General features: G+C 52.2%; 1 protein-coding gene across 3 annotated transcripts in view; it reads left to right on the top strand.

The window, feature by feature from the left end:
- PTPRU (protein tyrosine phosphatase receptor type U) overlaps window positions 1-22,909 on the top strand; it is a 249,745-nt gene that overhangs the window by 181,057 nt on the left and 45,779 nt on the right. For all 3 annotated transcript variants that reach the window (XM_067530833.1, XM_067530832.1, XM_067530831.1), the window contains exons 14-16: window positions 3,521-3,659; window positions 17,423-17,580; window positions 22,011-22,201. In XM_067530833.1, coding sequence (XP_067386934.1) covers window positions 3,521-3,659; window positions 17,423-17,580; window positions 22,011-22,201 — 488 coding nt within the window. The remainder of the gene's footprint in view (window positions 1-3,520; window positions 3,660-17,422; window positions 17,581-22,010; window positions 22,202-22,909) is intronic.

Below are 22,909 nucleotides of genomic sequence, written 5' to 3'. Positions count from 1 at the left end.
TATTGTCCAGTCGCCATGACCAGCCAGGCGTGTGGGGATTGAAGCGGGAACAGGAGTTCTGTGTGGCTGTGTAGAATGTGAGAAGAGCGAACCAGGTGATCACTAGGCCGGCGAAGGGAGGAGGGAGCCATCTGCATTGGCCCGTGCCGGGGCCTCTCTCTCCTCTGAAGTCCACGTCCCTCTTTTTCTTTCCTCCCCCCTTTTTTTTTTCTGCTGAATAAATACAAGGGGTGCGGGGCACTGGTACAAAACACGCCTGCTCCGTTCTCCCTGCGTCTGAGCTGCCGGCCGTGCTCATTGCTGCTGACACTGCTTCTGCAAAGGAGTTACCAGAATGAGCGTGTGGGGCAGGGGAGGCCTCGGCACCTGGGGTCAGGGAGGGAGATGGCGGTTGGAGTCCAGGTTAGTGGCCTCTCCTGGAATCAGGGAGAAGTTTAGTGCTGGGGTTGAGGATCGGCAGGTCTTGAAATCTGAAGAGGGAGGATTTAGTGGCCAGGGTTGGGGGTGAGACGGCTCCTGGGACCAGGGAATGTTCCCTTGCCTTGTATTGGGGTAGGGCAGCTCCTGGACTCAGCAAGGGTCTGGGACAAGCAGCTCCTGGGCTCAGAGGGAGCAATACTGCCTGGTGTGGATGCTGCAGCTCCTGGAACTGGGGATTAGCAGTTCCCAGGACTGGTTCTTGTTCTCAGCAGTGACACTCCTTATTCCCACGCTGTGCCTTACTCCTGTGTTCATGCTCTGTGAGCAACGCTCTCAGGCAGTGTTATCAGTGAGAATTGATTTACAGGCTGCCTTTTAACCGTGTCCAGGGGCGGGGCCCCATCCCCCTGCCTCCACTTTGGCTGCCTGCTTCGTAAAGGTTTATTAATAATCCTCCTTGGCATTATAACTGTGTTTATACAGCACCCTGTGCCCTTGCCAAGGCGCGGCAGGAGCGACGGAAATGGAATGAAAATGCAATCCTCCTGATAAAAGGCAGGAGCTAAACCCTCATTAGATACACAGCAGGCAAACCAGCCAGTGTGACCGCGCTGGAGTGGGCGGCCGCGTAGGGGTCCCGTGCAGGGCCTGACATCGATTCGGTTCGAAAGGGCTTCTGGAGGCTAGCATACTCAGGGAGAGCTGGCTGAGCGGGAAGTGGGGGGTTGGCGTTTCTTGCTGCGCTGGGCTCAGCAGAGACGCCCCCGCTTTCCCCATTCGCATCCTTCTCCTGGCTCATGAACGCCGCTCTGTGGAAGTGTGGGAAGGGTGCGATGATCTTCGCCAGGAGCTGTACAACGAGCAGGGCTCTTCTTTATTTCTTGGCACTGGAGCAAACAGGCGCCCCGGAGGAAGGGGGAGAACGCAGCCTTTTGTGTCTGCTAGTGATCCTGGCAGGGCCAGTTTGTTGGTCTGCTAACTTGGATAGCGACCTTTTAAAGCACACTAAGCCGGGGGAGGACGGAGAGTGCAGTGAGGAGTCCTCCGGAGAGCAGAACCAAGGCACCCCAGGGCCGTGCCAGAGAGCCAGGTTAGCGGGATGTGGGGAGAGTGATGCATCGGGGGGGTTATGCCCCCAGTGTCACAGGGACAAGCAGCAGAGGGCGGCCTGGCCTCACTTTCCCGGGTGTCAGAGGAGGCTGCAGTGCCTAAAGTACCACTGTCTGTCTGTGTCTGTGCCTGTGTCTGTGCCTGGGGCCTGGAGAGAAAAAACTCCTGGGAGAGTCAGGCCGAGAGGGGAAAGTTAAAATGAAGTGACGGGAGCCACCAAGGCCCAAAATGCAGCAAGTGCCTCCATGTCAGGGGCGGTGGGGGATGGGAAAGTGGGCAAAAGCCGCAGAAAAACCTTCTGCAGATATTTGGTTGGATTTTTGGAGAATTTCATCCCTTGGCTGATCCCTCCATCTGGCTCGTCCACTTTAGCAACTCGTTCAGTCTGTCTGTCTTAGCCAACCAACCAGCCCACCTATCCAGTCCGTCCACCCAGCCCAACCATCTATCCAGTCCCTCCACCCAATTCATCTACCCAGCCAATCACGCCACCCATCCATCTAATCCAGCCATCCAACTCATCTATCCAAGCCATCCACCTAATCCTTCCATGCAACCCATCCATCTAATCCATCCACTTTATCCACCCAACCAACTCATCTGTCTAGCTCATCTACCTAATTACCTGATTCTTCCACCCAGCCCATCCACCTAAATCACCCATCCACTTGACCCATCCACCCAATCCATTTCTTTTCTCTTATCTATTGTAGGTATCATTAAGGTGCCCCTTCCTTTGGGATTTAAGTGTCAGTGCTTTGGCCACGTCCTGACTGCTTTTGTGTTAGCTTTCCATTCATGTCCAAGTGCAGCAGCTGTCCCAGCACAGAGCCTCACAGAGCACAAACTCCAGAGACACGCACACGAGCATTTGCAGAACACACATCTTAGAGCTGCGTGCCTGGGATTGTGCACCCAGAGTGCTTCCATGTTCACCCCATCTGTGAACAGGATCAATACCATGTGATTCAGCGGAGCAATCCCAGTGAGCCGACGCTGCCCAGAGAGCAAAGACTCCCAGCTACCCGGCTCTGTGCTCGATCCACAGAGGAGACAGAACAGTTTTGCAAAATCAACACAGCAGCTGCACGATTGCGGGCAATGAACTAATTTATCAGGAGAGCGATGGGCTTAGCCTGGCCTGCTGCCCTGGGCTTGGGGAGCGGGGCGAGGAGGGGAGGAGCAGCACCGTCTCTCTGACAATAATCGGCTACTGGATAGTTTGTTGGGGTTACTTCTTGGATTGTTTGTTTGGATCAGAACATTAAACAGCCTTGTTTAGTGTGGGATTAGCTCAGTGCGCTTGCTAGAACATTAAACAGGTGTCGAGTACAGTGTTATGAGGACGTTTCCTTCTCTGGCAATGGCCAGGCTTCCATGCATGGCTCCGCTCTGAAAGATGTGTGTGCGAATGATGTCTCTTTGCTGTGCGTGGGGATTCTGCAGGGCAGCGCTGGCGAGACACACACCCTAGTCAGGGGGCAATGACCGGATTCCTTCTGCTCCGCTTCTGCATGCAAAGGGCACTTGGTCCGTCCCCTCTGGTCCCAGAAGGAGAGTTCGGAATCCTGTCACAATGTGTTCTGAATGGGCACCCCGGTGTGTGTGTGTGTGTCTGCATGTGCGGGAGTTTTTGCATGTGTGTGAGGTTGTATTGCGTATGTCTGCATGTGGGAGGTCTTTTGGCTGTGTGTATGTGTGGGAGAGAGAGAAGGTGTGTTGTATGTGTCTGCATGTGTTGTCTGTGTGCAGGGGGGGGAGTGTTTGCGTATTTTCGCGCATGTGTGTGTGTGAATGAGTGTGGGAGCTGATTTTGCCGGTTGTGTTGAAACTTCATTTGCTCCTTTTATCTGGCAGTGGTCACTGGACAAAAGATTCTTGAATCGAGCGTGTGTGGGGAGAGGGGAGGGGGAGATCTGCCAACGCCGGCTGTAAAGACAGTAGGTCGGAGCTGATTCCTGACCCTCTCCTCTGTGCTTGTCCCCTCCAGCTGCCTGCAAAGAGAGCAAGCGTCCCCTGGAGGTGTCCCAGCACTCAGAGGAGATGGGCCTGATCCTGGGCATGTGTGCCGGGGGGCTGGTTGTCCTGATTATCCTCCTGGGAGCCATCATCGTCGTCATTCGGAAAGGGTAAGGAAATCTCCGTCTGTCCCCTCATCCCTGTGCTGGCTGCTCCAGGCCCCTTCCACTTCCCTCTCTCCTTCGTGGTTACGCTTCCAGGCTCGGGAAGTGAGAGACCAGTGATCACCACATCAGGTGCAATCAGGTGTGGGGCGATCGAAATCCCCCTCCCCAACAGGCCTCAGCCAAAATCATGGCCTGCGACTGCACTAGCAGCCTCTGCTGATCCCATTCTGCCCTCGCCCCCACTCTGCCGCCGCCCCTCAGTCCTGACCCCAGCCCCCTTGCTTTTGCAGTCATGCCCCACTGCAGTTAGCTGGTGCACCTCTGTTCTGGCCAGCCCCCCACTCCAGCCCCTCACCCCCAGATCTGCCAATTCACCTCTCTCTTGGCCTGCATCCCCCTGGCTACCCAGCTTTGGCCCTCTCCAGAGTGAATCGTGTCAAACTGTCCCGCAGGGCTCGGGGTCGAGTGGTCGCAGACCCAGGCTGGGTCTGTGTTTGCCCCATGGTAAGACTTCACAGCAACGTCAGGGCTCAGGCAGCTGACTAGATGCGTACCTAAAACCACGCTTCCTTCGACGAGGCAGGGAAGGGTTGTAGACTGCGCAGGAGAAGCAGAGGCTCCAGGGAATGGTCTGAACGGGCCAGTGGCGGGGTGTTTTGTGACTGTATCAGAGGCTAATGTAGGTTCCCAGGGGGCATTCGACAGAGTCTCAGGGGCTCCGATTCCCCATTGGCCAAGAGGCCGTGTTTGCCCGCCCTGCGCATTCAAAGAATCAGATGATGATGTCAAATCAACGGGTGAGATTGACAGAAAGGAGTGAGAGCCTGGTGCCAGCGCCTGTGCTCTGAGCATACCGTGCAGCCCCAGGGCATCCTGCCCAGAGCAGGAACCGCTGTCCCAGGGGATGGGGAATGCTGAGGGCTGGACTCCCTCTTCGCTGCCGCTTCAGGTCATCTTTTCTCTCCACCCCTTTGCTACTCCTGTTAGGTTTTAAACCGAGTCTGGATGGCTAAGCCTGGCACCAAGGAGGAGACCCGAGAACCAGCGAACTCGTCCTGTTAGTAGCTGGTGTGGCAGCAATAACTCAGTGCACCGGGGTGCCTGCCCACCCCCATGCCCCAAGTTAGCTTCTTTTCTCCTGCATGCTCTGCCATGGCAGTGCTGACCTTCTGTGTCTTATCCCTGCCAGCCGTCCCCCAGTGGGATGCCTGCAATAAGTCTGTTGCTAACAGCTCCTGTGCCTAGGAGGCAATGTTCCATAAAGGGCAGAGGACTCATGCCTGTCCAGGCAGGCTGCTAGCTAATGAAATATAGACATGAAACATACAGTGATAGACACTGACCTCCTTTCCTGCACACCCAGCCTGGGAACCACAGCAGCGGGGAGGCTGCAGGCTCTCTGAGAACCACCTGAACTGTGACCGCGATGGCAGCTCCGTGCCGTTCTTACAAGCTGGCCAAGATCTGCGCCGGGGAGGGCTCCGCGATCTTGTCTCTGTGCAGGCAGCTCACGCAGGGCTCCTCTGTCTGCCTCTCCATGGAGGACTCCGGGGCTTTTGCTTCAGATTGCTATCAAGGCAGGGGAGTTGTTTTCCTTCTCTTCACCTCAAAGAGCTCTGCGTCTTCACAGCTCCTGCTGAAGCGTGTGCCACAGCTCCGTCCTGCCTCTCTTGTGAGCTCCAAGAGCGACTCCCGCGCTGAGCCCGCCCCAGGAACTCAGTCACAGGTGGACTCTCCACGTGGCATGGGGGGGGGGTTGGCCGGGGCAGCTGCTGGGAGCAGCCTGGTCCCCTCAGAGTAGGCTCCCTGGGCTGGAATGGGCCACCGCGATGTCTGTTTGGGTGCTGCTAACCTTAGCGGCTGGGCCGAGCCTTTCTTTATTTCCTGTGCAAGGGCAGTGGTGGGCGACCATCATTCGCTGGCAGCAGGGGCGAGGCCACCCCTGCAGGCGCGGCCGAGGCAGGAGGCAGGCAAGGGGAGCTTTTGGTGAGAAGGGAGCTGTCAGGACCAGCGGTGAGGGGCTGAGGCGTGGGCGTCGTGCTGCCAGGCGCTCTCCCTCGCGCTGATAATGTGGTTCCCCCCGGCGGGCAGCTGAGTCTCTCTGTCTCGCGCTTTCAGCGCTTTGGAGGCACAGAGCTCTCTTCACAGGACGGTGGGGTAGGGGCGATTTTGTGTCGGCTCGTTTGCATTGAGGTGTGGCCCTGGATGAGGTGTGACTGGGGATCAGAAGCACCTGCTTGGGTTAAAAAAATCAAATCCCTGCTCCTGTCCTGTGAAATCCCAGCAGGGAAAGCTGCCAGACACCAAAAGCCGTACCCCTGGGGGGAGGGGAGGAAGGATAGGCAAAGTGCTCACCCACCTGCAATATCCCCCACCCTGGTGGGTTGCTTGTGGGGGTCAGAAGTGGAGCAAGGGACTGAAGATGGGTTTGGGCCATAGACCCCATCCAGCCTCTCCGCCCTCTTGTGGCAGTGACGGGCTGTCAGTCATGGAGGGAAGCAGGGCCAGTGCAGAGGAGTGTCACTTCCCCACAGCTCTGCCGGTCAGAGCCTCTCCTGGCCCCAGTCCTGGGCTCCCCACACAGCTCTGCCAGTGCCTGGCATGCAGCGCTCCCTGCTATCCAGACCTCACCCACCCACAGCTCTGCGAGAGCCCCTCAGCCCTGCCCTCTACAAGAACCCCTGCTGGCTTACACCCGGGCTCCTGAGTGGGACCGCTTTCCAGCGACGTCCGTGAGCACTGGATCAGCAGTTCCCCGCCATTGTGTGTCCCTGCACCGTGCTGCGTTGGCGTCCTGCGAGGTCGACGCTTTCAGACTCATTGCCCGTTATTTAGATCTTGGCCTCAGTGACCCAGCGGGGCGGGCGCTGTGCAGATAGGCGCGAAACCAGGCTGCCTGCCCCAAAGAGGTTACTGTCTGAGAAGTGATGAGCCTGAGTGGGGAGCAGTTCTTGGAGGCGCCGGGCATGCAGCAGCAGCTCAGCGCCTGGCAGGATCAAGCCCACGGTGAACAGCGCTGGAGACGCTAACAGGTGCCGGTGGTACAGGGGCAGCCTGCTCTCCTGGGCCTCGATCGCCCTCCAGTTCTAACAGGACCAAAGGTGCCGGCGCAGCAGCTAGCTTCCCTGCACCAACAGAATCAGGCTTTCCTTGCCCTAGCCCTCCCCGCTTTCTGTCTCCTCCTTTCACAGTCCAGCCGCAGCCCCTGAGGAAGATACAGGCGGTGGATATAAAGACGATGCATCCTCTCTGCGGTCTGGCTCCATTACATCCTGCTTGGTATTCAAAGGGCTCCTCTGGAGCCTTTCTCATGGATATTTTTCTCCCTGCTTCTTTATCCAGCCAGGGCTCTGTGCTTTCACTGATATCCCTCCAAGAGGAATTGGACCTCTTCTTGCCTGACGTTGGTCCCCCTCTCCCTGCCCGACTCCCCTTCCCTTGACTCAGAGTGGGTTTTTTCTCCTAGCATGCCAGGCTACGGATTCATCTCTCATCTCCCGCTTCCGTCTCTGTTTAAAAGCAGATAAGCAGAGGGAGGAAAAAGAACTCAACGAAAAGGGTGGTATTATCACCTGAGCCCCGTTTTGGCATCACGTCCACTCTTCAACAGCAGGGTTTGTTTCCTCAGCCGCATGGCCAGCTGTGAGCCAGGAGACAGCGTCAGAGACATGGCCTGAGCGTTGTCTGCTCCTAGTGGGAAAGCAGTCAGCCCCCCAGGATCAGAAAATTCATCTCTACAAGCCACATACTTCTTGTCCAGGGCAGCAAAAACATTTGGAGGGCGGGGATGATTGTATATAGTAATGCAGTAGTAAAAGTGTGTGTGTGGGGGAATAGTAATGCAGAAGTAAAAGGATGATATCAACCCATTGGGCCACGTTCTGATCTCAGTAAAACCAGTATAAATAAGGAGTTTAGTCCATTCCATGTGAAAAGAATAATTAACAATCAGACATAATGAAAAATACAGCATGCAAATGTTTGTAAGGGCTATAATCCACCTGCTTCAAGGCATAGACCAACCTTGACTATCAGGGGTCAGGAAGAAACTTCTCTATTGGGCAGGTTATTCTGTAATTGTCCACTAGGCAGGAGGCTTCTTGCATCTTCTTCTGAAGCAGCCGATCCTGGCCACTCTTCAAGGTAGGATGCTGGACTACCTGGTCTGGTCAGTCTGGCAGTTCCTATCAAGCACCTTGTCTGTGATTTCAGGTGTCTTTCCATGAGGTCTGCCCCTTTAGTGGCCATTTTCAGTGGAAGATCTGTCCAGCAGTACAGTGTGAGACACAGGAATTGCAGCTCATGGTTTCCATGCAGGAGGCTTTCAAGGTGTCTGATGAGTTTTACATTTTATAAAATTTTTTTCACCGGCGGTGGGGATTTATTATTATTAATAATGTCAAAACTTACTGGAACAAAACAAAAACCCCAAAGATTTTATTGAACTTATCTCTCCACTAGAAAATCAGCTTTTCACAAAGGATAATGCCAATCCCTAGCTCTCACAGAGCGCTGTTCATCTGTAGGGCTCAAAATGCTTTACAAAGGAGGCAAGCAGTATGAGCCCACGTGGGGAAACTAAGGCACTAACCAATGAAGGGACTTGCCCAAGGTCGCCAGCAGAGCTGATAATAGAACTCCTGAGTCCCAGTCCAGTGCTTTAGCTACTAGGTCACACTGCCTCAATGGAGCTGCTGACTCCACTCATGAGGGTGTGGGATGCCACCTCCCCACTTGACACTATAACCATCCTGTACCATCGGTCGCAGGATCCCACCTTGTGCCATCCCCACTTACCTAGCATGTAGCCGACGCCTGCCGTTGGATCAGAAACAATTAATTGGGACCCGGCTCTGGGGAGGAAGGTAGATCCTGGAACAGGCCCATTGGTGGCCACCGATGTTGCACGTCTCACGTTCATTATAATCTCGCTCTCTGGGAATGTGCCCGTTTGTCCTCGCCAGGCTCTCAAAGGTTACTTCCCTGTTACTTTTCTCCTCAGAAACTCTTTAGTTACTGAGAAAGCCCGAGCTTCCAGTGTCCCAGACCCTTAGAAGGCCTGTTGTTTTTTTGTGGGTGTCAGACCTGGGCACTCACTAAGATGGAAGAAAGACAGCGAAATCCTTCGAAAAGAAAGTGTCGAGACACATTTTGGGGCCAGCAAGGAAGAGCGATCTGTGGAGAAGAAGATCTGCTAGGGAACTACAGGAGGCCTATGGAGAACCAAGGATAGTCAATCGCAGTGAAATCCCAGTGACTCTAGTGGGCAGGGCACAAGTTTAGACTGACCGAAGACAGACCAGCCCAGGATCTCCTGGAAGGATGTCCTTATGGCAGCCAATCTTGTGCCAGCCAAGCCGAAGATGGAGGGATAATGTGAACAAGAACTAAGAACTCTTATTATGAATGACCATCAATGGGAAACAAAATGCCCTTGCCAGAAAGAGGTGGGGGCAAATTGTGCGAGCAGCCAAAGATCTCCATGGTCTACAAGCCAGGGAATAAATAAAGTGAGTTGCTTAGAGGCAGGTCCAGCCTTCATGGCTTGGACAAACCGTTTACACAGGCTGACAAGGGCAATGGCTCTCTGTTGAGTTGAAGGCATCTGGCTAGGCAGAATGGCTCACCTTGGTGAGATTTTACCAGCACTACAGCTCCAGCCTGGATTTGTGCTGAAGCTGTTCTGGAGAGCAGTGCTTGCCCCCAGCGGGTTGGACGTGACGCAGTCTAGAATCAATCAAACGTACCTGGCAACTCCGTAGAGGCTGTTCTCGGGTTGTATTTCCTGTGTTTCAAACTGCATCATCGCACTGGACTTCCTGATGAAAACTAAGCATATGGCCCAGCCTGCGCTAGGGAAATAAAAATTGTTGCAACCTGTTATTAGAACATGCCAAGCTTGCAATGCCTCTAACACCCCTTGTGACCACACACAGCAGCTGTGGACATTGTACACACAGGATGAGGGCTGGAACCAAGGTCTGGCTGAAAGGGGGAAGGCCGGAAGATACAAGCATTGCGTCATCTCCCTGACTGTTTAGTGCTGCAAATCAGCATCACCCGCATCTCCGTGCAAGCAAGCCCAGGATTCGGGAGGGACAGATGCTTCCCTATCTGTCTGAGAGGTGCACCTCTGCCAAAGAAATGGACCTGGGAACTAGCCGCCAGCTCCTTGGATTTGACCATGCCATCTGCTGAGTGCATTTACGCAGGAAGCTAAGTGGGGTGAGGGAGAGAGGCAGGGGCTTTCCAGAACATCTACCGCTGGGGGCATTCAGAGAGCAGCTACTGTTTCCCCAATTGTTTGTGGGACTGCAGCACTCTGAATGACTCCCTTTTACTGAAAGAGGCCATAGCCAGCAGCTAGCTGCAGGGATCATTAAAAGGCAGGCTGTCATGCCAGAGAATAAAGGGGACAATTAAACTCCTTCCCCTCCCCGGATTCTGAAACAGCAATTTAAGGCAAGTATGTTAGGAGCAAGGTGGAAAAGACCATGGGCCAAAAACCTCAGCTGATGAAGATCCACAGAGCTCCATTGGCTTAAAAGGAGGTATGCTGATTTACACCAGCGGAGGATCTAGTCCCATATTTTCCATCAAAGTCTTATTCTTATAAGCCGCTAAGGGCCAGATTTCAATTACCTCGGTGTAAATCGGAGTAACCTCCACGACAGTGAGATTACTCTGGATTTAGTCAGTGTAATGGAAGTCGGGGTCAGCCCCCCCGGGAGCAGGTGCTGGAGGCTCTGAGCAGAATTTTAAACTCTCCCTCTCACCCTTGCAAGCCATCTCCTTCCCAAGCAAGTACCAGTGAAAGTGGAGCAGGGCAGAGTATTGTTCCATTGTCTTGGGGTCTGGAGGTTTTTAGTAGGGGGAACTAGAGAACTGGTTTGCTTCTGCACCCCGAAATCAACCCTGTTGAGTTAAAGATGCATCTGAGCCACAGACTTCGGAACTAGGTCCGACTGCCTGAAATTCAAAACTAGAGCTGGTCAAAAAAAAATGTCTGCAGAACAGTTTGCCTCAGGGAAATGCTGATTCCAGAGGCACGTGTGGAATCAGTCAGAATTTTCAGCAGACTGGCAAGAAACCAAGCTGACTAGCTCCTCAGATCCCTGGCTGGCCAGCTTCCCTGGCTGGCTGGCTTGTGGGTTCTCTGGCTGCTCGTCCGGTGGGCAGGTGGGCTGCCTGGTATCCCAGCTGCCTGGGCTGCTGAATTCTTGAGCGGCTATCTCCCTGACCCCCCAGATGCCCAGCTGCCCTGAATTAAAAAAAAAAAAAGTTTTGTTTTGATTCTCCCAAATTCCCCCCCAGAGATTCCATTTTGCAATTCCAGCTTTTCATTTCGATTCAGTATAGGTCATCTCCAGAGGGTTTTAGGACAGAAGCATGATTACTAATAGGGAGAAATACGGTCCTATGCCGCCCTTTTATGCCATGTCACTGGGGTCTGCTGGGCTGTCTGCACTGGGCTTCTTTCCACCCCTAGGATTTCTCTGACATTTGATCTCCGTCTCCTCCCATCAGCACTTGCCATGATCAGCATTTCGGATAGCCACTGGTTTGATTTGGGTCAACTGTCGTTTTAATTGACTCCTATTGTCATTTATGTTCATGATTGTCATTTATTTGGGTGCCTTCGCACATGTGTTATAGTCAGGTTTGTTGTAGTTACACTGTAACAAGTGCCACATAAGCCAACATTTGGTGGTGATTGTCCTTCTGCTCTGGGCTGCCGTTTCTAGTAGCATGGCTTTGTCAAAAACACCTAGATCCCTTACTGCTCTAAACTGTCTGTCTGTGGTAAGTATCTTGGTGATTGAGTGTGGGTGAAAAGGCCATTTTTGGTGCACTTTTAATCATCATTCGAAATAGCATTTATATCCCTGTGCTTGCTCAAAAGCTCAGAACTCTCCATTAATAATTCTTAAGAGTAAAGGCACCAGGCACACATTCTCTCAACTGATTTCTTGGGTCTCTCCGGTGGTTTTCTGTATTGGCCAGACAGGGAGTGTAGTCACCACAGTCCTGTTGTCGCACTCCTAATGGAGTGAAAAGAGGAAGCAGAAGGCTGGAGAATAAGCATCATGGGTAGAGAGAAATATTTTAAAAAGTTTATATAAGTAGGCTTATAGCGTGTGTGTGTGTGTGTGTGTGTGTGTGTTGAAAAAGTCAATGCAATTTGACAGGTCCTTGTCGAGGCAGGAGCTGGTGAGAAATGGCTCCCCTGGGGCAAGTGCATTTCCAAAAGAACCTGTTCCCACTGCCGTTATAAGCCGGTTCATAGGAGAAAAAGATAAGAGCATGTACATGACCCTTCAAACATGCCTGGTCTCACTGAGCGGGGGAGTCGCTTCATATTATTGTCCTAAATAGATTGATTTATTCTAAGGTGATTCTTGCATATCCTCAGGCCAGCTGTGAGCATGCAAATGTGCTGCCTTTCATTTCCAGCAACTCGCTTTCTTTCTGTCCTCCCCGCCCTCTCTCTTGCCTCCCCTGCCTCAGCACCCATCCACTGCACAGTGAATGGAGCAATCTTTGGCCTGTTGTCAGCTGAGATTCCAAAGAACCCTCCCCCTCATTACTCTGGAGAAAAGCTGCTTATGCAATTTCTGCTGTTCTCTTTGTTTGCACGCTTGCCAGGAGGAACTACTATTCCTATTCCTATTACCCGTAAGTAATTGTCATTCTTTCTCTCGCTCGCTCTGCCGCTCTCTGCTCCAACAAGTTTCTTTCTCTGTCAAGTAAATTTTAACTGCCTCTTTGGCTTGTTAAAAATGTTTCTGAAGTATTCACAGGCTTCCAGATGGCACGGAAAACATGCAGGGTCCCGTTTCCAAAAGAACTCAGTATTATGGGAACACAGGAGCCACCAACCCCAGGTTCCTATGTTCCATTATCCTCTCCGAGGGTGTGTCTGCACTGCACACTTCTGCATACCCATGCAGTTCCCCCCACGTGGGTCACTCCAGATGGGGAGGCACGGCTTAGACGAATAAAGACACGCCTTCTACGGTTTGTAACGCTCTAGGTGCTGTGCCCTTTTGAAAGTCTGCTCCCACCTATGGGTGCTGAGCAAATGCAAATCAGCCCGTCGGCTCCCAACCCAGTGGGAGTTGTGGGGAGCTGAGCACTCATGGAAATCTGGCTTCTCAGTTAGGGTCCTCAATGGGAAAGGCTGGCCTCCATTGTCCGTGTTGAGCACATGAAAACCTGCTCTGGAGCTCCTGTGAAAATCTGGCCTGAAGGGCCTAATTTATCTCCGAACCCAACGGAGTTTCACCCGAGATAATGGGACCCCTCATGTTTTTTGTTTCGGCCTTCCTTTCATTCTGACCTATTGTAGCTGCAATTCAAAGGCATGTTACATTGTAACTACTACAAGGGGTGGATCATGTTGCATTATAACTGCCTCCGGAGCAGAGGGCTGGTGGTGATCATGTTACATGGTAATTACCGCTGGGGGAGGATATGTTACATTGTAACTACTGCAGGGGAAGTCTTGTTACATTGTAAGTGTTCTAGCCCAAAAGCATCTGATGTTGTAACTGAAAAGCCAGTTCTATTGTGATTTCAACCCTTAAAATGTCATTGGGAGCCCAGGTAAATGCTCCATCACCAGCGGTCCTTGTGTGCCTCCCCTTCCCTGGAGGAAGTTTCTTTTTGGCAGCACTCAGTGGCAGGAAGAAGCTGCAGTTGGGAGTATTGTCCTTCTCCAGCTGCTGTTGCAGGGGGTCATTACAGACCGGTTCAGAGGCTAGGGTGACCTAAAACCCAGACACAACTTCAGCAAACAGCCCCGCTCTCCACCCATGGCATGCCAGGCTCAGCTCTAGGCTTGTTAGAATCGGAGGGGAGCCCAGACGTTGAAACATGGAGCTGGATTTTGAACCCATCTAAGGTCTGCGGTGATTCAACTCTGGAGTTTTGCTTTGGCTCATTATGCAGATGAGCCAGGTACTGGTCTAGATGTAGCTCTGGGACTGGATTCCAACTCCGCGTGTCTCTCCCCCCCCCCCCCCCCCCCCCCCCCCCAATGTTTGGTTCAGACTAGAACTGGTCCAAAAAAGTTGCTTTTTTAACCAAAATTTGGCTTTTTGAAACCAAAAATTATAGCAAAAAGCTGTATCTTTTTTTAAAAAGTTCTGGTTTTTCAGCAGAACTCAGTGTTTGGAATGGGCAGGTTCCCCTTCCCCCCTTTTGGCCGGTGAATGTATGGAGTCAGTGGCACCTTGGGCCCTGATCTTGCAAAGACTTGTGCACCTGCGGAACTTCCCATGGGGAGTCCTCTCCTGGAAATCAATGGAGCGGCTCATGGTTGTAAAGTCAAACCTGCATGTAAATGTTGGCGGGATCAGAGCTTAAGTTACTTATTTCATTTTATTTTTCCGGTTTTCCTCTTGCTGTGCTGTACCTTTCCCAAACTTCCTCAGTGTTGGAAAAGTGACAGTGGCAAAAGAAAATGGAAAATGGGCGGGGATGGAGGGAGAAACCCCTCCAACTCTGACATCACTTGGGGGGGGAAGGGAAAGAGGGGTGGGGAGGAAAAATCAAATTTTTTATTTAAAAAAATATATATATTTCTTCAAACACTTGGAAAAGCTGCACACGTGCTCCATTGTGAACCCCGCAAACCAGAAACAATTGAAGCATTTTCCCCCAACGTTGATACCACTTTTCAACCAGCTTGTTAGGATCCCAAGTCTCTGAAGGCCACGCCACCACCCAGTGTTTATCAAGTCCTGTATCAAGCTAGAAGGTGCTCCTGGGCCATCGCAGCAGAGTCTTGGGTCAGGGCCAGCTATTGGTGTCTTGCATTTATAATAGGTGCCCCCGAGGAAAACATCCTCCTCTTGCAGTCCAGCTACAGGGGAATCGTGAGTGTTGCTTACGACAACTCCAGCTGTGAATGCTCTGAATCATTTGGGCGGCCTCTCTGCCCCTTTCATTCCTGCTTGCCTGGCCATGCTTTCCCGATGATAAGTATCACTACGGGCAACTCAAGGCGCTGAGAATTATGGGCAGGACCCTATCAGACAAGGGCTGGGGAAGCTGTCGTGCAATGCAGATGTTCTGCTTCCTTCCAACACCCCCCCCTGTGCAGGGGAAGTGGGGGGGCTGCTTCCACCAGAAGTTCCCTGTGCTCTAAGGAAGGTGCTATTGGCAATTATTGTCTGCAGTGGTGTGGGCTCAGTTTGCCAGGGCTCCTGGCCCACGCAGCTGTGGAGCCATGCCGGGGACAGAGGATCGGAGTCACCCACAGGAGCAAGGATGGGAGAGTGACCTGGGCAGGGAGGCAGGGTTGGTGGCGAATGAGCTGCAATGGGGAGACACGTCTGAACGCAAATCTATCTCCATGTTGCTCAGAGATTACCACACCGTACTGCCCCGTCCTCCGTGCATCACCAGACACCTGGCAAACGCGGTCACCTCGTAAAGCAAACGGGCCTCTGATTGTAATGGGGGGTGGGCTGAGCCTGTCTCCTGGGGGCCACTTCAGTGGGTCTGACTCCACCGCCTTGGACGTTCTTCCGCTCCCGTGGAGGGGGAGCTGTTGGTGAGGATGGGAGGTTGGGCAGCCCAGAGCAGGGAGGGCATCGGGGCCTGGAAGCAGCTGTTTGCTACCCTGTTCTTGGGTGAGCAGAGTAAAGCCTCCTGACACGGGATGCCTCACAGTCTCACTCTGTTCATTTGTAACCGCCAGGCAAGGAGACATCAGTGCAAACTTCCTCTGCCCACGGCAGAGAGCTTCTCCTCCCCCCACACTGGGCCCAGTGAAGGTGATTCCTTGGTTTTTATTATTTGCATTTCCATGGAGCCTGGGAGCCCCCGTCATGGACTGGGATCCCATTACGCTAGGCGCTGTACAAGCCCAGAACAAAAAGACTGCCCCAAAGAGCTTGCAAGTATAAGACAGGAGATAACAGATGGAGACAGGCCGATGGGGTGTGCGTGTGACGATATCAGTCAGCACAATAGGCCGACATTCCCACAGCCTCTCGGCAGTCTGCCAGAGCCGGAGGGAAGGGAAGGAAACCACTGTGGGTTTCGCCAGCAATTGAGGCCTAAGATTTCAGAAGTGAGCACTCATTTCAGGAGCCTCAGTTTTTGGGAGCCCACCTTGTAGCAGGCAAGGCCTGATTGGCAGGCGTGCCAAGCTGGAGTCGTCTGTGGAAATGAGCGCGCCAGCTGGGCCCCTGCCGCGAAGTCCCCCAAAATGAGTGCCCGCTTTTGAACCTGTTGGCTGTAGCTTTGGAGGATATACCCGCTGGTGGGAGAACCTGTCCAGCGTGTTCACTGCTTTATACCCTGCCCCTGTGCCCCATAACCACGTGCGCTGTCAGTTCTGTTGCCATCTGCCAGATCACTGCCATGACTAACGGGTACGGGATCCCGGCTCCTTACGAAGGACGGCTTGCCCCCGAGTGCCGTGCAGCTGTGTCTGCTGTGCACTGATGCGCTGAGACAAGGAAGGTGATGATATGACACACCCGAGGGTGGTGATAAGCTGTCTCAGTCTGCTCTCCTGGAGGGAGCTACGCAAGAGGCACTCTCCTTAATTAGTCCTGTTAGGGTCAGTTGTGAGATGGGGAACCATGAGCCTGGGCACAGGTGAGGAGGGCAGGGACTGCTGTGGTTTTGGCCAGTTATCATCAGTAGACATGGAGGTCAAGATTTTAAAGGATGGGACCCTAAAGGTGTTCCTACGTAGGCACCTAAATCAGTGGGGCTGGCTTACAGCAGTCAGAAGACTCCACTGGGTTACAGTCTAAACTTAGGCTCCTAAGTCACTTGGGTGCTTCTGAAAAGGTTACTCTTTCATTTAATGGGTGCTGCTGAGTGCTCAGACCTGGATCCTCAAAGGGATTTAGGAGCTTTACCTTCCATGATGGAATTTAGGAGCCCACATGCTTTTGAGGACCTGGGCCTCTCTGCTTTCAGAAATCCAACCAGGGATGTCTGGATCCAAGGCCCTCACTTTTGAAACCCATTGTCTGATTTCCTTTCATCTGTTTGCGGACAAGCCCAGGTGCTATCACAACAGAAGAGAAGTAACTGGTTAAGCGAACAGGCCCACATAGTCACAAGTGACTGGAGGTTCTGGGCACCCGACCTGAGACACCTTCATGGGGTCTGGTTTGCAGAGGACAGGCGCACAGCACTTGCGAAGTATGTTTACAGGGCAAAGAAAAACCTGCAGCACCGAGTCTCAGAGCCCGGGTCAGTTGGCTCAGGCATCACGGTTCTCGGGCTGCTGGGCTAAAAATACCAGCGTAGAAGTTCCCGCTTGAGCTGGAGCCTGGACTTAGAGACCTGCCTCCCTCGCCAAGTTTTAACTGAGCGGGAAGGTCAACGCTGCCATTTTTAGCCCCACTGCCGCTCAGTCAATTGACCCTGGCTCTGAGATTCGGCAGTGCCGGACAGCACAGGCGTACCCACTGAAACTCAAACCCTCAGAATCACCAGCCACTCATGAACATTTGGGCTATAGCCCTGATATGCAGAAGGCCCTCCATTCAGTGTCTGATTTTGCACTGGTGTATAATTGCCCAGAGAATTGCGGGTGCATTTTAGAGCCCTTAGCACTACGCCGGCCGTCAGCCAGCTAGACATCTGAATGCTGTCTGACATGCCCGCTGTGGAATCAGAGGCTGCCTCAAACAATCAGGGTCACGGTTGTTAAATCAGATCCTGAGTCTGGAAATAACAGTGTGGCTGAGCATGACGTGTGTTTGCTTTCCCCCTTTGTAACCCTCCTATAGGAAACCTGTCAACATGACCAAAGCGACTATTAACTACCGCCAGGAGAAGACACACATGATGAGCGCCATCGACCGGAGCTTCACAGACCAGAGCACCCTGCAGGAAGACGAGAGGCTGGGCCTGTCCTTCATGGATGCGCACAACTACAGCAACAGGGGTAAGGACTGGGCAAGAAGGTGTCCAGAGGCTATGGTGACGAGCGTGGTATAATCTCCTGTATAGAATGGAAGGGTAAATTTGGCACCTGTCCATTCTGCCCTCCCCACTCAGGGGCATCTTTGGTATGGAGTGAGTTGTGTGCTAATATGCTCCAGAACAAAGTGAATTAGGTTTCTGTTTAAATCAATAACATGGTGCTATAAGTGGTTTACAAACCAGGGCTGCAGCAGAGTGGTCTTGGTAGGGTGTCATCCGCCCTGCTTATTGGCCAGTCCTCCATCCGTGAATCTCCCAGTGCGCTCGGTACTGCATGCACACAGTGAGAGACAACCCCAGCTTCGAGGAGCTTACAGTCTAAATAGGCAAAATGAAAAGCGGGAAGAAAAACATAGCAGGGAAGTGTCCAAGGTCTCACAGCAGATCAGTGGCAGAGCCAGGAAGAGAATCCAGGTCTTCTGAGTCCTGGACCAGTGCCCAAAATCCTGGACAATGCTGCCTTTCAGCTTCTTTCATTCTGCCAGAATGGGAGTCAGATTTCTCCTAAAGGGGCTTTTTGCCAAAACCATCAATACCAAGGAGTCAGCATGGCTACGATCACTGTAATGCCATCTTCATCCACAGGTACTGCACAGATTGTACAGCCCACCGGGATTGCCCATGACTGCAGGACCCACCTAGGCTCTTGACTCATTTTCAAATGTAACAGTGCCTGGAGCTGGAGAGCATGTATCTCCCTGTGGTTACAGGCACCCCTTTCAGCCTATGCAAACAATACTGCAGGGCCTAGCACACTGAAAGGGTTAGTGACCATCTATATAGCCGCAGGGGCAGCAATAGAATCAAATCAACCTCTCGTGCCTGTGTATAGCTCTGTGTCTAAGAAGCCAAACTCCTTTAAGATGTAACTCCACAGGAAAAAGTGGGTGGGTGGAGTCTGAGCTGCAAAATTCAGATCTGGCTCACAACCCCCTCTCCAAGTTGTGATCTGTGGTTTCCACTGGCCCCAGTGTGAAGACTGGGGCCATTCACAAAACAGATCTGGTTGTCAAGAAGGCTAATAGCATATTGGGCTGTATTAGGAGGGGCATTGCCAGCAGGTCACGGGAAGTGATTATTCCCCTCTATTCGGCATTGGTGAGGCCGCATTTAGAATATTGTGTTCAGTTTTGGGCCCCCCACTACAAAAAGGATGTGGACAAGTTGGAGAGAGTCCAGCGGAGGGCAACAAAAGTGATTAGGGGGCTGGAGCACAGGACTTATGAGGAGAGGCTGAGGGAACTGGGCTTGTTTAGTCTGCAAAACAGAAGAATGAGGGGGGATTTGATAGCGGCCTTCAACTACCTGAAAGGGGGTTCCAGGGAGGATGGGCCTAGGCTGTTCTCGGTGGTGGCAGATGACAGAACAAGGAGCAATGGTCTCAAGTTGCAGGGCGGGAGGTCTGGGTTGGACATTAGGAAAAAGTTTTTCACTAGGAGAGTGGTGAAACACTGGAATGGGTTACCTAGGGAGGTGGTGGAATCTCCATCCTTAGAGGTTTTTAAGCTGAGGCTTGACAAAGTCCTGGCTGGGATGATATAGCTGAGGTTAGTCCTGCTTTGAGCAGGGGGTTGGACTAGATGACCTCCTGAGGTCCCTTCCAACTCTAATATTCTATGATTCTATTATTCTAACTCCCCTGCCTACGCCTGGGCAGATTCGGATCCAGGTTTTTAGCGTATGCTGAGCTCCAATATCTATTTTACTTGAAGTACAACATGGACAGCTTTCTGTTGTTCTGAACAGATGTGGATCTTGAAGGGTGAAAGGTGCACTGGGCTCACATTAGAGGGAGACTGATAATTTCACAACCGCTGGCGTATGCACTTTTAGGCTGATTTAGTTGTAAAATAATTCGTTCTGTGCCCCGGATTCAGCCATATGCTTATAACATCTGTTACTGTGACTTCAAGATGCGACTTCCTCCCACTCTCCCTGTGCAAACTCCGGGATTAATATGGCTCTCAGCATTGTCTCACAGATAATAGAAGTCCAGAGAGCAAATTTTCCCTCCTTTGATATATTTATCTATCTAGGTATATTACTTTTGAGCTACTGCCCTATTGTGGCTTCTTGAAATGCTCTTAATGAGACTGGTTCTTATGAACATTTTCTCCTCCAAGCATCTGAGAGCCTGCAGTTCAGGTTCACTGCTGCCTGAGACATCCTGGACTCCATGGAGCTGCATCTGCTTCTGCCAGGAGTGATTTAGATTCATTTCTGGGGGGCATACATGAGAAAGAGGCTTCTGTGATGTTAGACACAAAGGGCCTGATTTTGCTCCCGCCTGCATGGTGTAGCTCCGTTGCCTTCAGTAGCATTGCTGTGGGTTTACACTGGTGAATGGGAGAGCAGAATCTGGATTGTAGCATCAGAGACCACAAAGAGATGCTCATTATAGTGTTTGAAGGGAATGTTGATATCGAGACTTGAGCTGTTCCACTGGATGCCCAATATCAGGAAGTGGGACCTCACCTGCGCCTCCTTTGGGAAGCGGACAGGAAGGAAAGCAAGCTGTTTCCATGCTGATGAGAAGGGGAATACGGGGAAGACAGATGCCAACCTGAGCAGGTGTCAGAAGGAAATAGCCCCATCCCGAATCTCTAAACTTCAGTGTCAAAAATACACCCACCGCCTGGCTGAGCTGCCTATGTGTGACAAGTCTGGGTGCAGCCTCACATTCTCAGTCAACCTTTCCCAACTAAATCACACACCAACCTTGGCATGGTTCCTCCACCTTTTCCTTCCTGGAAAATAAAGGGGGGAGCATCCTCTAGTGGTTAGAGACTGGGCTGGGAGTCAGGACTGCTGGATTCAGGTCCCAGCTCTGTCCCTGACCTGCTGTGTGACCTTTTCCCCTCCTCTCTCCATGCCTCAGTTTCCCCAGCTGTCAAATGAGTAAAATAATAGTTCCCACCATCACTGGGATGATGTGAGAGCACAATTAGTTAATGGCTGAAAGGCACTATTGTGTATAATAGCAAATTATTATTATCATTAATTTTAATTGTGTTCAGTGTCCTACAAATCATCATAAACTCCAGTTCATCTTCCCCATGTCCCATCCCTCCTCCACCCCGCATCACCGTATTTCATTCACATTCACTCTCTTGTCAGTGTAATGACATGTTGGAGGTCCATTCAGTGTCATTTCACTTCACAAAGGCTGAGATGGTCATTTACCCAGAAACTAAGACATTTACCGAAGCATCTGATTTTCTTTGCACGCTGCCAGTGCTGTTTCATGTCTGGGGTTTCCTGCATATTAGCCCTCCGTTAGCTTTTCACGACCCCACAGAGGTATGCACTAGAAATCACAAGAATGTGGATCCGAGCTGTTCTTCTGCATTTTCTAACAGATGCAAGGAACCCCTGGAGCTTTATGAATGAACCAGAAAGGATTGTTTAGAAGCGTTGTTAGGGTAACCACAGCCAGAACTCAATATTATAGAGAAGATACTTGTTTGCAGTAGACAAACAGTGTTGCCATCCAGAGAAATATTCTGCATCGAACAGTGCTCCTAGCAAGATTAGAGGGACTCAGAGGTTTGGGTGGGTGGGTTTGGGGAATCCTGAACATTAATCAATGAGCAAGGCAGTGACGGCTCATCATGAAAAATACAGACTGGGTCTGAATTTGTCCCAAATACAACATGGGCTAAATTCTACTTCCAGTTACATTGGTGTAAATATTGAGTAACTTAACCAGCGAATGACAGTGAAGTCCGTTGACGTCAAGACTAGAAATAAGTCACCCCTTTTTCGCTGTGAGGATCGTTAGCCATTGGAACAACTTACCTCGGGGAGTGGTGGATTCTCCGCCACTTGCAGTCTTTGTGAGGAGAGCGGGTATCTTTCTGAGAGATCGGCTGTCGCTCGAACAGAAAGTGTGGGCTTCACAGAGACGTGCCTGGGTGAGGTTTCTGCCTGTGTTATGCAGGAGGTCTGACTAGAGGATAATGGTCTTTTTTGGCCTTAACATCTCGGAATCACTCCAGAACGCACTGAGAGCAGAATTTGGCCTCATCAAAGCAGTTGTTTATGAACATGCTTATTTTTTTCCCTTATCCAAGCCATATGGAAGTGTTACGCTGCTAATTCTGACATGTTAACACGCCCAGCCCCTCTGCACCAGCCCTTGGAGCTTGAGCTGAGTCCTCCCAAAGTTGGTTACAGCTGCTGTTCCAGGGGGTGCTTCCACAGAACCCCAGCAGAGAACCTAACATGGGAAGAGCAACCCTGCAGCGTACTGAGCTTCCCTTGGGGGGTCTCCGATCTAAGCACCAGCCCAACTCTGCTTAGCTCGAACAATCAGCCAGGAGCGCAGCCTGCTGTCTCGTCTGCTCAGCCCCTCCTGTGCCTGACCCCTCTTCTTCCCCACCTGGCTTCCAGGGGACCAGCGCAGCATCGTGGTCAATGAGTCCAGCAGCTTGCTAGGAGGCTCCCCCCGTCGCCAGTGCGGGCGCAAAGGGTCCCCCTATCACACCGGGCAGCTCCACCCTGCCGTCAGAGTGGCCGATCTCCTCCAGCACATCAACCAGATGAAGACGGCGGAAGGCTATGGCTTCAAACAGGAGTATGAGGTGAGAGCTTGGGACCTGTAGGGAATCCTCCCTGCTCCCCCCGTGCTTTTATCCCCTTTGTCTGTAACCATTTCCCGCACCAATCCCTGGCAGCCAAGGGAGAGGTGGATCGAAGGCCAACAGCTGGATTTCCATGTCACCCCTGGGGCAGATGATCGGGGACTCCAGCCTGGCTTTATTTCTGCCAGCAAAGGATTCTGCAGATGTGGAACAGCTCTAATCAGGGCAGTTCAAGGTCAGATGTCTCATGAAGCACCAGGGCCCAGATCCTTAAAGGGAGTTAGGGGCCGAACTCCCCCAGGAGTTAAGTGCCTACATACCTGTGAGGATCTGGGCCCAAATACCTAGACATGATCACGCTGGGCATCCCAGCCTTCCATGGAGCGCGAGCCTCTAGCCCTGGCAGCTCCTGAGACGTCGTGCCCTGGAACGGTCCTGGAGACTAGGCAAAAACAAGCCACGGCAGCAATTTACTAGACAGTCCAGGAAACTTTCAGCATCCTGGGCCCTCCCATCCCAGATCTGCCCTCCAGCCAGATCTCCATTTGCAAACCCAGCTGTCTTTCCTTGCCCAACACAGCTGGCTTCAGGGCAATGTCTGGTCCACCCCTTGCTATCTGGCTGAATGCTTATCTGACCTCTACTCCTGCCCTGTGATAGACACCCACTCCGTTCCATCATGCAGCAGCAGCCCAGCCAGATCAGTGT

This window comes from Emydura macquarii, unplaced genomic scaffold, assembly GCF_026122565.2.
Source record: "Emydura macquarii macquarii isolate MOO-44397 ecotype Brisbane River unplaced genomic scaffold, CSIRO-AGI_Emac_v2 contig_3113, whole genome shotgun sequence".
Lineage (NCBI taxonomy): Eukaryota > Metazoa > Chordata > Testudines > Chelidae > Emydura > Emydura macquarii.
Note: the sequence above shows the minus strand (reverse complement) of the source record. Positions and strands in the feature narration are given on the sequence as shown.